The 14,106-nt window shown below is 41.8% G+C and overlaps 1 protein-coding gene across 2 annotated transcripts in view; it reads right to left on the reverse strand.

Annotated features, from left to right (window-relative positions):
- Window positions 1-11,654, reverse strand: part of LOC129865742 (Kv channel-interacting protein 4-like) — a 259,212-nt gene extending 247,558 nt beyond the window's left edge. Inside the window, exon 1 of one of the 2 annotated variants that reach the window (XM_055938729.1) lies at window positions 11,484-11,654. In XM_055938729.1, the coding sequence (XP_055794704.1) occupies window positions 11,484-11,544 (61 nt within the window). In that variant the 5' untranslated portion in view covers window positions 11,545-11,654. The remainder of the gene's footprint in view (window positions 1-11,483) is intronic. The other variant, XM_055938732.1, reaches the window with a different exon arrangement.
- Between the last annotated feature and the right edge of the window lie 2,452 nt (window positions 11,655-14,106).

Below are 14,106 nucleotides of genomic sequence, written 5' to 3' on the forward strand. Positions count from 1 at the left end.
AAGAAGTTTGGAACCACCAACACTCTTCGATCTGGCCACTCGGCCAAACTGCGCAATCAGGGGAGACGAGGCTTGGTCAGGGAGGTGACCAAGAACCTGATGGTCACTCTGACAGAGCTCTAGAGTGCCTCTGTGGAGATGGGAGAACCTTCCAGAGGGACAACCATCTCTGCAGCACTCCACCATTCAGACGGAAGCCCCTCCTCATTAAAAGGCACATGACAGCCTGCTTGGAGTTTCCCAAAAGGCACCTAACGGACTCTCAGACCATGAGGAACACGATTCTCTGGTCGGATGAAACCAAGAATGAACTCTTTGGCCTAAATGGCAAAACGTCACGTCTGGAGGAAACCTGGCACCATCCCTACGGTGAAGCATGGTGTGGGGATGTTTTTCAGTGGCAGAGACTGGAAGACTAGTCAGCATCGAGGGAAAGATGCACGGAGCAAAGTACAGAGATATCCTTGATGAAAACCTGCTCCAGAGCGCTCAGGACCTCAGACTGGTTTGAAGGTTCACCTTCCAACAGGACAACAACCCTAAGCACACAGCCAAGACAACGCAGGAGTGGCTTCAGGACAAGTCTCAATGTCCATGAGTGGCCCAACCAGAGCCCAACTTGAACCTGATCGAACATCTCTGGAGAGAACTGAAAATAGTTGTGCAGCAATGCTCCCCATCCAACCTGACAGAGCTTGAGAGGATCTGGAGAGAGGAATGGGAGAAACTCCCCAAATACAGGTGTACCAAGCTTGTAGCATCAAAGCTGCTTTAACAAAGTACTGAAAACATATGTAAATGTGATATCAGTTTTTATTTTTGATACATTTGTAACCAAAAAAACAGTTTTTGCTTTGTCATTATGGGGTATTGTGTGTGATTGACGAGGGAAAAAAATATTTAATACATTTTAGAATAAGGCAGTAACGTATGGACATATTGTGTTATATTGTGTTACTGCCTTAGAATAAGGCAGTAACACAATATGGAAAAAGTCAAGGGGTCTGAATATGAAAAAAGTCAAGGGGTCTGAATACTTTCCAAATGCACTGTAAGAGACTAAGTTGTGTTTCTTACCTAACTATGACTCATTTCAGGAAACTAGGTGTATGTCGCGCATCACTACTTCACAGGAGAGCCATTTGGAGAGCCACAGGAGAGCCATAAATGTATTATTTTTTTATCAAAATGCATTTTTTGCCAGAAATGTGTTCTGGACCATGTGAACTTTCATGTGCCTTAATAACAAGCTTGTATGCCATCTGTAAATACAAATACAATTGTTAAAATTACGAGCCTAGTTGGTTTAGCCACGGAAAAAAACAGCAACCTTCCGGCTAGCCATGATTGGCTGAGAAAAAGAGTGGGCTGGACATGCCAAGAGATGAGTTTGTATTGGTCTCCAATGTAGCACACTTCTGTCTATAATATGAGCTGGTCAGTATGTGTAGGTAATCCTTTCTAACGCTGCTTTTTTGAAAGGCATCGCATAGTAAAATTGCATAAGTGTGGATCTCCACTTTCTAGAAGACAGAGTTTTGAAATCAGTGGAATTAGAGTATGATAGCTAAGGAGATGGAGAACATTCTGCAGTTTGATTGCAAATAACACACAGAAGGCTGTTGTATAAAACACCTGTCTCTGGATTACATCTTCAAACTAAGGGCAACCATGGCACCCGTGACAGAAGGGGGAAGCGTCCATCCATGTAAGATAGTCTAGCTAGCTACATTTTCAGATATTACCCCGTTTCTAATTTAGTCAGAAAGTCAACTGTTAGCTAGCTCGCTATCTTGCTAGCTAACGTTACGTGTATGATCTGCGGAGTAATAGTATTCTAATCGCAGAGCCATTTGTATTGCTAGTTATAGCCCAAGTTAGCTAGCTAACATTGAACCTGGTTGTTTCGCTACCTGCAGATTCATGGATGGTAGTAACGTTATGAGTTGGGATTATGGCTCATTGTTTAGCTAGCTATCTACATGTCTAAATAAAAGACTCCACTATGCAAGTAACTATTTCAATAGAATGTTCAGGATTTCACTGCGACAACTGTGGATAGAGGTAGCTGGTAAATTCGCTCTGGCTATCTACTCCGATTTTCAGAGCACTCGTCTGAGTGTTCCAGAGCACAGAATAACTGACGAATTTACGAACGCTCAATACCAGTTGAATATGGCTAGTGTCAGTAAAATGGTACCAAAAAAGCGTAATTAAATTGTTGCCAGCAGCACAGTTGCAGTTACCAATGCTCTGGATAACATAAAACTGCCTAGCCAGCTCTGCTAGGGCAAGTAAAATGGTCAGCGTAAGCTGTTCTTTCATTTGTGTCTGGAAGTAGCTAACAAGTCAGCCAATGTTAGCCAGTTAGCTTGGGTGCTTGACTACTGCTGTTAAGTCAGAACACTCAGATCAACCCTACTCCTCGGCCAGACCGTCCAGTGTGCGCTCTGAATGCTCCGAGAGAGAAACGCTCTGAATTTACGAACAGACAATCTGACAACACTTCGCGTTTATGAACGACCAGAGCACACTCTGGCACTCCAGATTAAATTTACAAACACACTCGTAGTATAAACCTGCCTTTAGTCTTGAAATATTTGATTGTTTAGTACATGGCCTCACATTTGAACCGTTAAATAGATGGGAGGGGGGGATTTAAAGTTTAAGAGGGTGTGAACGATGCTGAATGGGTGTAGACAAAGAAGAGCTCTCCAGTAGGTGTACCAAAACATTCATGGGCCATTTTCTCAAAAGTGAGGTTACAAGTTTATCAACTTTCAAACCATAATTACTTTCCCATTGTTCCTCAACTTTCGACCTCTGAGTCTCTACTTCTATCAAATGTAAAAAAACGCCATTTTAAATTTTGCTACATAAGACCGCATCAAGCCGGTCAGTCACAACTAGCTTCCTTTCCCCGTAAACCTTGACTCATCTTTCCCCCATGACCACTAATCTGATAGTAAATAACAGGTGAAATCAGCATGGCAGAAACCTTTCATGAGATACGGAAAGGAAACAAGGAAATTATGCTAATCAACTAGAACATGTGCTGGGATCTCATGTGTTCTTCGTCTGTAGAAATGCAGTTCAATTTCTCCGTAGTACCACAGGATGTCAGTCATTACTGCTGTTGTACCAAATAGTGCTTTTTGGGGACGGAATGGCCATCCAGCAGTCCATTTCAGATATGTAGCAAATAACACAATGTAGATCATTTTCCTTCAGATATACATTAAGGAATGTCAAACATGTCTGCTTGGTTTCTGAAAGGGATGAAGGGTCTCCAAGAAAGACGTCCCCACAGCATAATGTGGGGTAGTACACAGTACACTCATCATAGGTGTGCACTAGTAACGCGCAGGTCAGCCGTATGTATGACGGCCTACCAAAAGACCTCCTGCGGGGACGGGGGCTGGAATTTAAAAAATTATAATAATGATAATAATAATATATTGGTCAAAACACACATTAGGACAACACAGCATAGTAGCAACATGACAACACAGCATGGTAGCAACACAACATGGTATCAGCACAAAACATGGTACAAACATTATTGGACAGAGACAACAGCACAAAGGGCAAGAAAGTAGAGACAACAATACATCACGCGAAGCAGCCACAACTGTCAGTAAGAGTGTCCATGATTAAGTCTTTGAATGAAGAGATTGAGATAAAACTGTCCAGTTTGAGTGTTTGTTGCAGCTCGTTCCAGTCGCTAGCTGCAGCGAACTGAAAGACGAGCAACCCAGGGATGTGTGCGCTTTGGGGACCTTTGGCAGAACGGGTGTTGTATGTGGAGGATGAGGGCTGTAGTAGATATCTCTGATAATCTACACTTAACAAAAATATATATGCAACAATTTTCTAAGATTGTACAGAGGTACAGTTGACATAAGGAAATCAGCCTTAAATTCATTAGACCCTAATCTATGGATTTCACATGACTGGGAATACAGATATGCATCTGTTAGTCACAGATACTTTTTGAAAATAAAGATAATGGCATGGATCAGAAAACCAGTCAGTATCTGATGTGACCACCATTTGCCTCATGCAGCACGACATCTCCTTCGCATAGAGTTGATCAGACTGTTGATTGTGGCCTGTGGAATGTTGTCCCACTCCTCTTCAATGGCTGTTGCTGGATATTGGCGGGAATTGGAACACGCTGTCGTACTCGGCAATCCAGAGCATCCCAAACAGCTCAACGGGTGACATGTCTGGTGAGTATGCAGGTCATGGAAGAACTGGGACACTTTCAGCTTCCAGAAATTGTGTACAGATCCTTGCGACATGGGGCCATGAATTATCATGCTGAAACATGAGGTGATGGCGGCAGATGAATGGCACCACAATGGGCCTCAGGATCTCGTTACGGCATCTGTGTGCATTAAAATTGTCATTGATCAAATGCAATTGTGTTCGTTGTCCATAGCTTATGCTTGCCCATACCATAACCCCACCTCCACCATGGGGCACTCTGTTCACCCCTTTGACATCAGCAAACCTCTCACCCACACAACGTCATACACAATGTCTGCAATCTGCCCGGTAGTTGAAACCGGGATTCATCCATGACCACTAGCACTTCTGCATCGTGCCAGTGGCCATCGAAGGTGAGCATTTGCCCACTGAAATTGGTTACGATGCCAATCAGCAGTCAGGTCAAGACCCTGGTGAGGAAGACGAGCACGCAGATGAGCTTCCCTGAGATGGTATCTGACAGTTTGTGCAGAAATTCTTTGGTTGTGCAAACCCACAGTTTCATCAGCTGTCCGGGTGGCTGGACTCAAACGATCCCACAGGTGAAGAAGCCGAATGTGGAGGTCCTCGGCTGGCGTGGTTACGGAGGACAATGCACACCAGCCAGAGGATGAGGGACAAACAACAATCTGTGAAGAAAAGGAAACCTGCAGAGGAGCCAGCTTGGTTTAAAGATTACAGGGTGGAGGTTGATACACCACAGCAGGCAGCTGAAAAAAGGGCATTGGAAGCACTGACACGGCACACAGAGAAGATGGCCATGATGAAACAACTACTGGCACACGGTTGTTGCTTGTCTCCCTGTTCACCGTGTAGCATGACCCGGAGCACACCCTCTATGGTATCATCAATGACATCCTGCTCTCAAAAATAGATTAAACATTGTTTACAACCCAAAAGAAAGCAGTCACACCTTTTCTGTTTTCAGCCATTTTTATTTGTGAAGTTTTATCGTTCGTAAATTCGTCGTTATCAAGCGCTCTAGACGCTGGAACCAGAGCGTTCACATTTCAGAGTAGAGAGTCCAGAGTGAATTTACGAACTCACCCTATGCTCAGACAAGGTACAGGGTAGCTGAGGAATGCTCAACTCAGTTCTCTTATATCGAGGCAGAGTTTAATTTTGATAACTAGTCATAGTATTTTCTAGCAACAACATTGAGTCACCATCAGTCCATTCTTGTCAAACTTGAAAACGCTTACCTGTACCTGTTTGTCCTGTACAACTACAGTCCTTCCGCTGGATGCTGAAATTCATACTTTTAATAACAACGAATACAACTTTTTTCCTGTATTTGGGTCCGTGCTATCTGGGATCCATAGGACGTCCCTATCCCATTGAAGTTGAACTATAAAATGGTTAAGGAAAGGGTTATGGTTGGCTTATGGTTAAGGTTAGGGGAAGAGTTAAGGTTAAGGTTATGTTTTAGGATAGGGACGTCCCAAGGACCCCGGATAGCACGGACCCAGTTGAATCTCAGTTTAAGTTGTACGTAGTAAGAGCAACACAAGGAAAAAAGTTGGTGGTTGTATTCCAGTCCTGGAGGGCTGTTTTTTGTTTCTACCTGGTAGATAATTGCATGATGCTAAATTAATCTCTTATAAGAGGGAGAGGATGAAAACCAGAAGAGTTTCTGCCCTCCAGGACCAATATTTAACAGCCCTGGTACGACAACGTTGGTTGCTAAATACAAAATCTGACACTTCAACAACTACAGAATGGAAATAATGTCTGCATTTCTTGTCTATCAATGTGTAGCTTATGCTGAGTAATGAAATAAGAAATTATATAAGACAATGATAGAGTTGGCAGACTCCTTTAATAGGGAGCTTTATATGACTGTGGGTATAAATCATGACCACTAATTAACATGCCAAACCTTCCTCTGAGCTGAAATAAAAGATTACAGAAATGTTCCATACGCACAAAAAGCTTATTTCTTCCTAAATGTTGTGCACAAAAGGTATCTGTGACCAGATGCATATCTGTATTCCCAATCATGTGAAATAAATAGATTCATCAATTTATTTCAATTGGCTGATTTCCTTAAACTGTAACTCAGTAAAATCATTGAAATTGTTGCATTTATCTTTTTGTGCAGTGTATATAAACGGTACGTCGTCATCAAAGGTGTGGACAGATGACAATAAGCCTCTCTATCCATCTGTCCAATCACAGCACTCAGAACATAAAAAATCCAATTGGACAGGCCATTCCACTGAACATAGATGATTTTACTTAATTGCGTGTTATGCTCCGCCTCCTACATCATATATCAAACTTGAACCGTGACCTCATGAAATGTTCTTCTTCCAAAGCTTTCAGACAGGACATAAACGAAGAGTTAAGAGCGCAGGGACGATGAGTGTTTCAGATTAGAACATCTATCGCTGACTTGGGGAGGCTGATGGTTGTAGATGTAGCGTGACATATTGGTACTTATCAGGATATGGATATGGGCAGACAGACCTCTATAGTTCAACTCTGTACATATAAAGCATTCTCTGATACTAAGAGAATGGGCGGCAGGTAGCCTAGTGATTAAGCGCAATGGGTCAGTAACCGAAAGGTCACTGGCTCGAACCCAGGAGCTGACAAGGTGAAACATCTGTCCATGTGCCCTTGAGCAAGGCACTTAACCCTAATTGCTCCGGTAAGTCGCTCTGGATAAGAGTGTCTGCTAAATGAATACAAATGTAAGAAGCCTACAGCACTACAGTGAAGGAGACTGGCACTTTGTCCCTCGGTGGCACCGCCTGTTTGGCATGCCCATCCAAGGAAGTCAAACAGAGTGAAATTTGTGGCGTAAACAAGCCTAGGAGTTGATTATCTAAACATGAAAGGCAGTCCATTCTCCTTTTGGCCTCCAGCAATCATAAACTCACTCCTTCTGTTCACTCTTCCCTGCGCTGTTTATTTCTGCTACAACCGCATATAAACTCCACCAGTTCCCCTCTCCCACTCCCTCCCCATCTGCCTCTCTCAATCTCTCCCTCCTTATCTGCCTCTCTCAATCTCCCCCCCCCCCTCTCTCTCTTTGTCACTGTCTTGCTCTCAGGCCTGAGTCAGACGGCAGGCAGTCATCCTAGCAGATGCTCCCCAACATGAAAACCCAACGGGAAAAACAAAAGCTGGCTCCAAAGCAAACAGAACCTGGTGGAGAGCGCCTGGGAGACAGGGGGGGGGGATTACATTTTTCTAAATCTGATCATGAAATCAGCCTAGTAAGTAACTAGCTAGTCTTTTTAAGTATAATGGTGTTCTTTCCCCTATAGAAAACCACATGCCGTCATCTTATCGCTGGTCAAGGAAAACAAAATATACAGTTGAAGTCGGAAGTTTACATACACTTAGGTTGGAGTCATTAAAACTCGTTTTTCAACCACTCCACAAACGTCTTGTTAACAAACTATAGTTTTGGCAAGTCGGTTAGGACATCTACTTTGTGCATGACACCAGAGATTTTTCCAACAGTTGTTTATGGACAGATTATTTCACTTATAATTCACTGTATCACAATTCCAGTGGGTCAGAAGTTTACATAGACTAAGTTGACTGTGCCTTTAAACAGCTTGGACAATTGCAGAAAATGATGTCATGGCTTTAGAAGCTTCTGATAGGCTACTTGACATAATTTGAGTCAATTGGAAGTGTACCTGTGGATGTATTTCAAGGCCTACCTTCAAACTCAGTGCCTCTTTGCTTGACATCATGGGAAAATCAAAAGAAATCAGCCAAGACCTCAGAAAAGTCTGGTTCATCCTTGGGAGCAATTTCCAAACGCCTGAAGGTACCACGTTCATCTGTACAGACAATAGTACGCAAGTATAAACACCATGGGACCACGCAGCCGTCATACCGCTCAGGAAGGAGACGCATTCTGTCTCCTAGAGATGAAGGTGCTTTGGTGTGAAAAGTGCAAATCAATCCCAGAACAGCAGCTAAGGGCCTTGTGAAGATGCTGGTACAAAAGTATCTATATCCACAGTAAAACGAGTCCTATATCGACATAACCTGAAAGGTAAGGACTGCTCCAAAAACGCCATAAAAAATCCAGACTACGGTTTGCAACTGCCCGTGGGGACAAAGATCATACTTTTTGGAGAAATGTCCTCTGGTCTGATGAAACAAAAATAGAACTGCTTGGCCATAATGACCATCGTTATGTTTGGAGGAAAAGGGGGAGGCTTGCAAGCTGAAGAACACCATCCCAACTGTGAGGCACGGGGGGTGGCAGCATCATGTTGTGGGGTGCTTTGCTGCAGGAGGGACTGGTGCACTTCACAAAATAGATGGCATCATGAGGGAGGAAAAGTATGTGGATATAGTGAAGCAACATCTCAAGACATCAGTCAGGAAGTTAAAGCTTGGTCGCATATGGGTCTTCCAAATGGACAATTACCCCAAGCATACTTCCAAAGTTGTGGCAAAATGGCTTAAGGACAACAAAGTCAAGGTATTGGAGTGGCCATCACAAACCCCTGACCTCAATCTCATAAAAAAATTGGTGGGCAGAACTGAAAAAGTGTGTGCGAGCAAGGAGGCCTACAAACCTGACTCAGTTACACCAGCTCTGTCAGGGGGAATGGGCCAAAATTCACCCAACTTATTGTGGGAAGCTTGTGGAAGGCTACCCCAAACGTTTGACCAAAGTTAAACAATTTAAAGACAATGCTACCAAATACTAATTGAGTGTATGCAGACCTCTGACCCACTGGGAATGTGATGAGAGAAATAAAAGCTGAAATAAATAATTCTCTACTATTAATTCTCTACTACTACTACTCTGACATTTCACATTCTTAAAATAAAGTGGTGATCCTAACTGGCCTAAGACAGGGAATTTTTACTAGGATTAAATGTCAGGAATTGTGAAAAACTGAGTTTAAATGTATTTGGCTAAGGTGTATGTAAACTTCCGTCTTCAACTGTAGCTGGCAAATTATAGCGTCACAAGAGAAAACAATACAGAGGAATAGCAGCCGAATGCCTCCAGAATATATCTTCCTCCACTGTAAAAGTTCACTAGTGATATGCTATGGGAATGAATGAGGCAGGGATGCCAGTCATCACTGCCCCAACAGTACCCCAAGCTGGGTGGCTGCTTGTAACTTTTTACACAAGGGACAATTCCATTCCAAGAAAAGTAAAGGGGTAGTCCCAGTAATTTCAACCAAGTGCAAGTGCTGCCACTTGAGTGACATGAAACGCTTGATCTGCGTTTGCTAACAATGATCAACAACTGAAAGGGTGAGTGGGTTACTGGCCAGCCAATCAGTTAGCTGATGCAATGCAATGACATGGCTAACCATAGTCAGCAATACGATTACATGCAGAGTACCCCTGCCGATTTACAAATCACACGGATTGGAGGCAATAACATTATACTGCATCATGGGTGGCCAATTCTACTAGAGAGCCAATGGGGCTGCAGGTTTTTGTTCCAGCCCTGCTCTAACACCTAATTCAGCTAATTAATGTCCTGATTAGAACCTGCATGTACCTAGTAGCACTACAGGATTACAGAATATAATTCTCACAAGAAGGTGTTCTGTACAAACACTGACTGGACAGATGCTCATTGTACAACAGAGTTAGTCAACATGTTTTAAATGCGTAACCAATTCCATTGTACAACTCCAAAATCTAAAACTGGCCACAAAATGCCCAACATCTATAGGAAAGACAGTCTGAACATGAGCATGCTTTAACACCACATGATTCAAAAACCCCTTTACAAGAAATGACTAGGCAGCTAAAGGCAATGAATATGCAAATTAAAACAATTAGGCTAATCTTGCCAGAGCATTTCTCGCAATATGCAACATCAAATGAGTGCATTGTTAATTTGCCTTGTCAGTAGAGAGTTGAGGAAGTACAGAATTACCCAGTCAGAATAAATCACAGTTTCATACCTCAGAGTACATGTATGGGGGAAATGAGCTAGACAAAACAATCGCATAAGGAACACTTTCTACCTCCACAGACCCCGTTAGAGAAAGTTGTGATCACAACACTTTGTCCACTCACAGTTGGATTCCTTGAAATCCTTTGGTTCAAACGCCTAGTATGCAGGCATAATTAGCACCCCAATTAAAGACGCAAACAGCCAAAACAAACATTGACATGTGTGGAGGATCTGTTAACTACAGTTCCGTTGCTTTATGAGAGAAGCAATGAGCTGCCAGAGTGATTATCAGTTTGGAAGGCAACCAAGTTTTCTGATTAGAAAAGAAGCCTGGCTAGGAACGTAGCGGTGGCCACTTCCTCACTTCGAGAACAAACTGTATGTGTTGTCCATGACCGCTACCTCTCCTTGATGTCTCTCCGCGACACTAAAGGACGCATGCAGTAGTTGCAGGGACGCATCTTAGTGATTTTGGGGGGATTTAAGAATGTGCTTGGTAACACTACAGTATGAAAATGTGTTGTTACATTGTATTTAAGTCATTTATTTGTAGATATATAGTAATGGAGTTGAGCAGGTAAGAGCAACAATGTTGATGGAGGGAATGTCAATTCAACTGTGTACGTTTTTATATAATGCTAAACATATTCCTTGACCTAAAACGGTCTACAAAGTCGTGGTCCTGACTACGGAAAATTATTTTTATTTTTATTATGGTGGCAGCAGAATTTGCATTTATAGTAATCTGACAAAGTAGTCCTTAAAGATCACAAATTCAGTGTTAACAATGTTAATGTTTCACTTTCAAATCGTATTATGTACCATATAATTCATATATAAGCCATTAAATGTTCACAAACCAGACTAGAGATGCCAGTAAATAGCTAAAATTCTAACTAATATAGGCTATATTACAACAAAAAGGAAAGACCAACATTTTCCGACTAATTAGGCTACAATAAATTAAAACAAATGTAGGACGCAATGGACGAAACCTCACGCAAGTGTTTCTTTTCAAAACCAGCTGTTCAAATTGACAAGACAGGTAGGCTAGTGCTAAGTAGCTGTAGTATGTACACCAAATACGGTACATTTCGCCATTCGTTCCTATAATATCGGAGAAGGCAAAAGTAGAAACATGACTCATGCAACATTTTAGAATTTAGCAAACGTCTCCATGCAAAGCACTTCGAGGTAAACCCACGCCTCTGACACGCCAACTCCACCGGCATGCTTCGACTAGTATCAGCATCAACATATCAACCCAAAGGCTGTATAATAAAACATGCAAATACTGTCCTACCAGTTGAACGTCCAGCAGCATCCACTCGGGCAGATATGCTTTCCACTCTCTTTGAATCCATGGTTATAAAAGTCGTTAGTTTAGTTTGAGCGACAGTGAGTAAATGACTTGGAGTACTGGAAAGTTGATGCTCCTTTGCCAACGAGTTGGTGCAGATTCTGCAGAAATCTTGCGCATGGCATTCTCAATGGGGGGCGAGCATACGACACATCAAAACTTCAGTCAGCTGCAATAAGCAAATGAGTCCATTTCTAAATTGGAATCGGAACCGGTTGTTTGACATTACTTCTTATAACGACTGTTTAAGTTCTGTTTGTATATGGTTTTATCAAAATGAGGGAATTTCACATTTTAAAGATTAGCCTTCTCATGAATCTACATATATAGGTATTAGGCTCTTTCTGTAGAAAAATAGCCCAACAAGGTCAAGCAAAGTAACGTTTTTTCTCACTGTACATTCCAAATATCCTATAGTCTATATAGGATATGAAAAGGTGACTCACAATAAATAATTTTTTCCTTCTGTTGACACAATGCTATAATGTTACAAAGTCAATTGTTTGCCATGCTGGGGGCCAATAACAAACAAAACACACACACACACGGTCTGCAGTTCTTGGTTTCAAGAACCACTGGGAATATACATTTTCTCTGTTTTTGACACACTGTCAGTCAGTGGTGGAAAAAGTACCCACTTGTCATACATGAGTAAAAGTAAAGATGGCTTAATAGAAAATGACTCAACGTGAAAGTCACCCAGTCAAATTATACTTAAGGTTATTTAAAGCCAAATACTTTTACTCAAGTATCAAAAGTCAATGTAATTGCTCAAATAAGTATCAAAAGTATAAATAGTTTGAAATTCCTTATTAAGCAAACCAACCATTTTCTGTTTAATTTTTTTTGTATTTACAGATAGCCAGGGGCACACTCCAACACCCAGACATAATTTACAAACAAAGCATGTGTTTAGTGAGTCTGCCAGATCACAGGCAGTAGGTATGACCAGGGATGTTCTCTTGATGAGTGTGTGAATTAGACAATTTTGCTGTTCTGCTGTAAGGGTCGGACCAAAATGCAGCGTAGGTTGAATCCATAATGATGTATCATAACAAGACGAAACACGATGAACACTTGAATAAACTCAAAACAACGTAGACAGACCTGAACATGTGAACTTACACAAACAACGCACGAACAGACAACAAAAACAAACGAAACAGTCCCGTGTGGTGCGACATACACAGACACGGAAGACAATCACCCACCAACAAACAGTGAGAACAGCCTACCTTAATATGGTTCTCAATCAGAGGAAACGTCAAACACCTGCCTCTAATTAAGAACCATATCAGGCAACACATTAAACCCAACATAGAAACACAACACATAGAATGCCCACCCCAACTCACGCCCTGACCAACTAAACACCTACAAAAACAACAGAAAACAGGTCAGGAACGTGACAGGAACTAGTATTTTTGGGTGTCAGGGAAAATATACAGAGAAAAATAATATATGATTTTCTTTACGAATGTAGTGAAGTAAAAGTTGTGAAAAATATAAATAGTAAAGTACAGATACTCCAAAAACCTACTTAAGTAAAAACACTTTAAATTACAACTTAAGTACTATACACCACTGCTGTCTGTTTACTAAAGTACAATGGACAGCTTGGGGTAATCATTGGTTTGAAACGGGAGGCAATTTACTCAGTTGATAACAGAACTTGTTGACACTTTGCCAGAAGTGTACCGACCCTGCCATTACGCGTGTTTTAACTGCACTGGGGTCTGAACGCAGTCATGGTTACAATAAGACACTGTGGAGCTGGTGCCTAATGCAGGGATGCGATATGCCCCTGTACTCCAAATTGGAGGTCTTCCTGGATTCCGAAATTGACATCCGAACCGAATTGGAGCCATGAAATTCCCATCCGAGATCGACAGGACCCATTCTTTTTTTTTTCATCAATACCCAATCCACTTTTTATTTTATTTTCAATACCCGATCCACTTTGGGTCCAAGGTGGATTGGACCCAAAATATGTCAGAGATGAGAGAGAATCGGATCCAAATTGGGTCGGGTCTGTATCGGACCCAAATGGATCCCAAAGATAAAAGAATTCTGATTTATTGCCACGAAAGCTAGTAAACTGTTTTGACTTGTCTGACAGTGAACATTTCACATTCATTTTCAGATTTATCTAAAATAACTGATTTGTCAACACTAGAGCTTAGTATTTTCAGAAATGACATCGCTAATTTAAAATGTTGTGACAAGAAGAAAGGATGGGGTGTGTGGCAGAGGCATGTCTCTCTCCAGAATGCACTCTTGGTCTCCCACTAATTCGTGCCCATTCATTATTTCACTGTGTAAATCTTTTACCCTTTTAATTCATGTTTATTTGTTTATATATTTTACTTGAGCACGCATAGAAGTAAACTACCTGGCCTGTGTACAAATGTAGGGCCTAAAAGGTACCTTTTGGTGATGCCACGGGGCGGCAGGGTATCCTAGTGGTTAGTGTTGGACTAGTAACCGAAAGGTTACAAGTTCAAATCCCTGAGCTGACAAGGTACAAATCTATTGTTCTGCCCCTGAACAAGGTAGTCAACCCACT

Source organism: Salvelinus fontinalis, chromosome 11, assembly GCF_029448725.1.
Source record: "Salvelinus fontinalis isolate EN_2023a chromosome 11, ASM2944872v1, whole genome shotgun sequence".
In the NCBI taxonomy this organism is placed as follows: Eukaryota; Metazoa; Chordata; class Actinopteri; order Salmoniformes; family Salmonidae; genus Salvelinus; species Salvelinus fontinalis.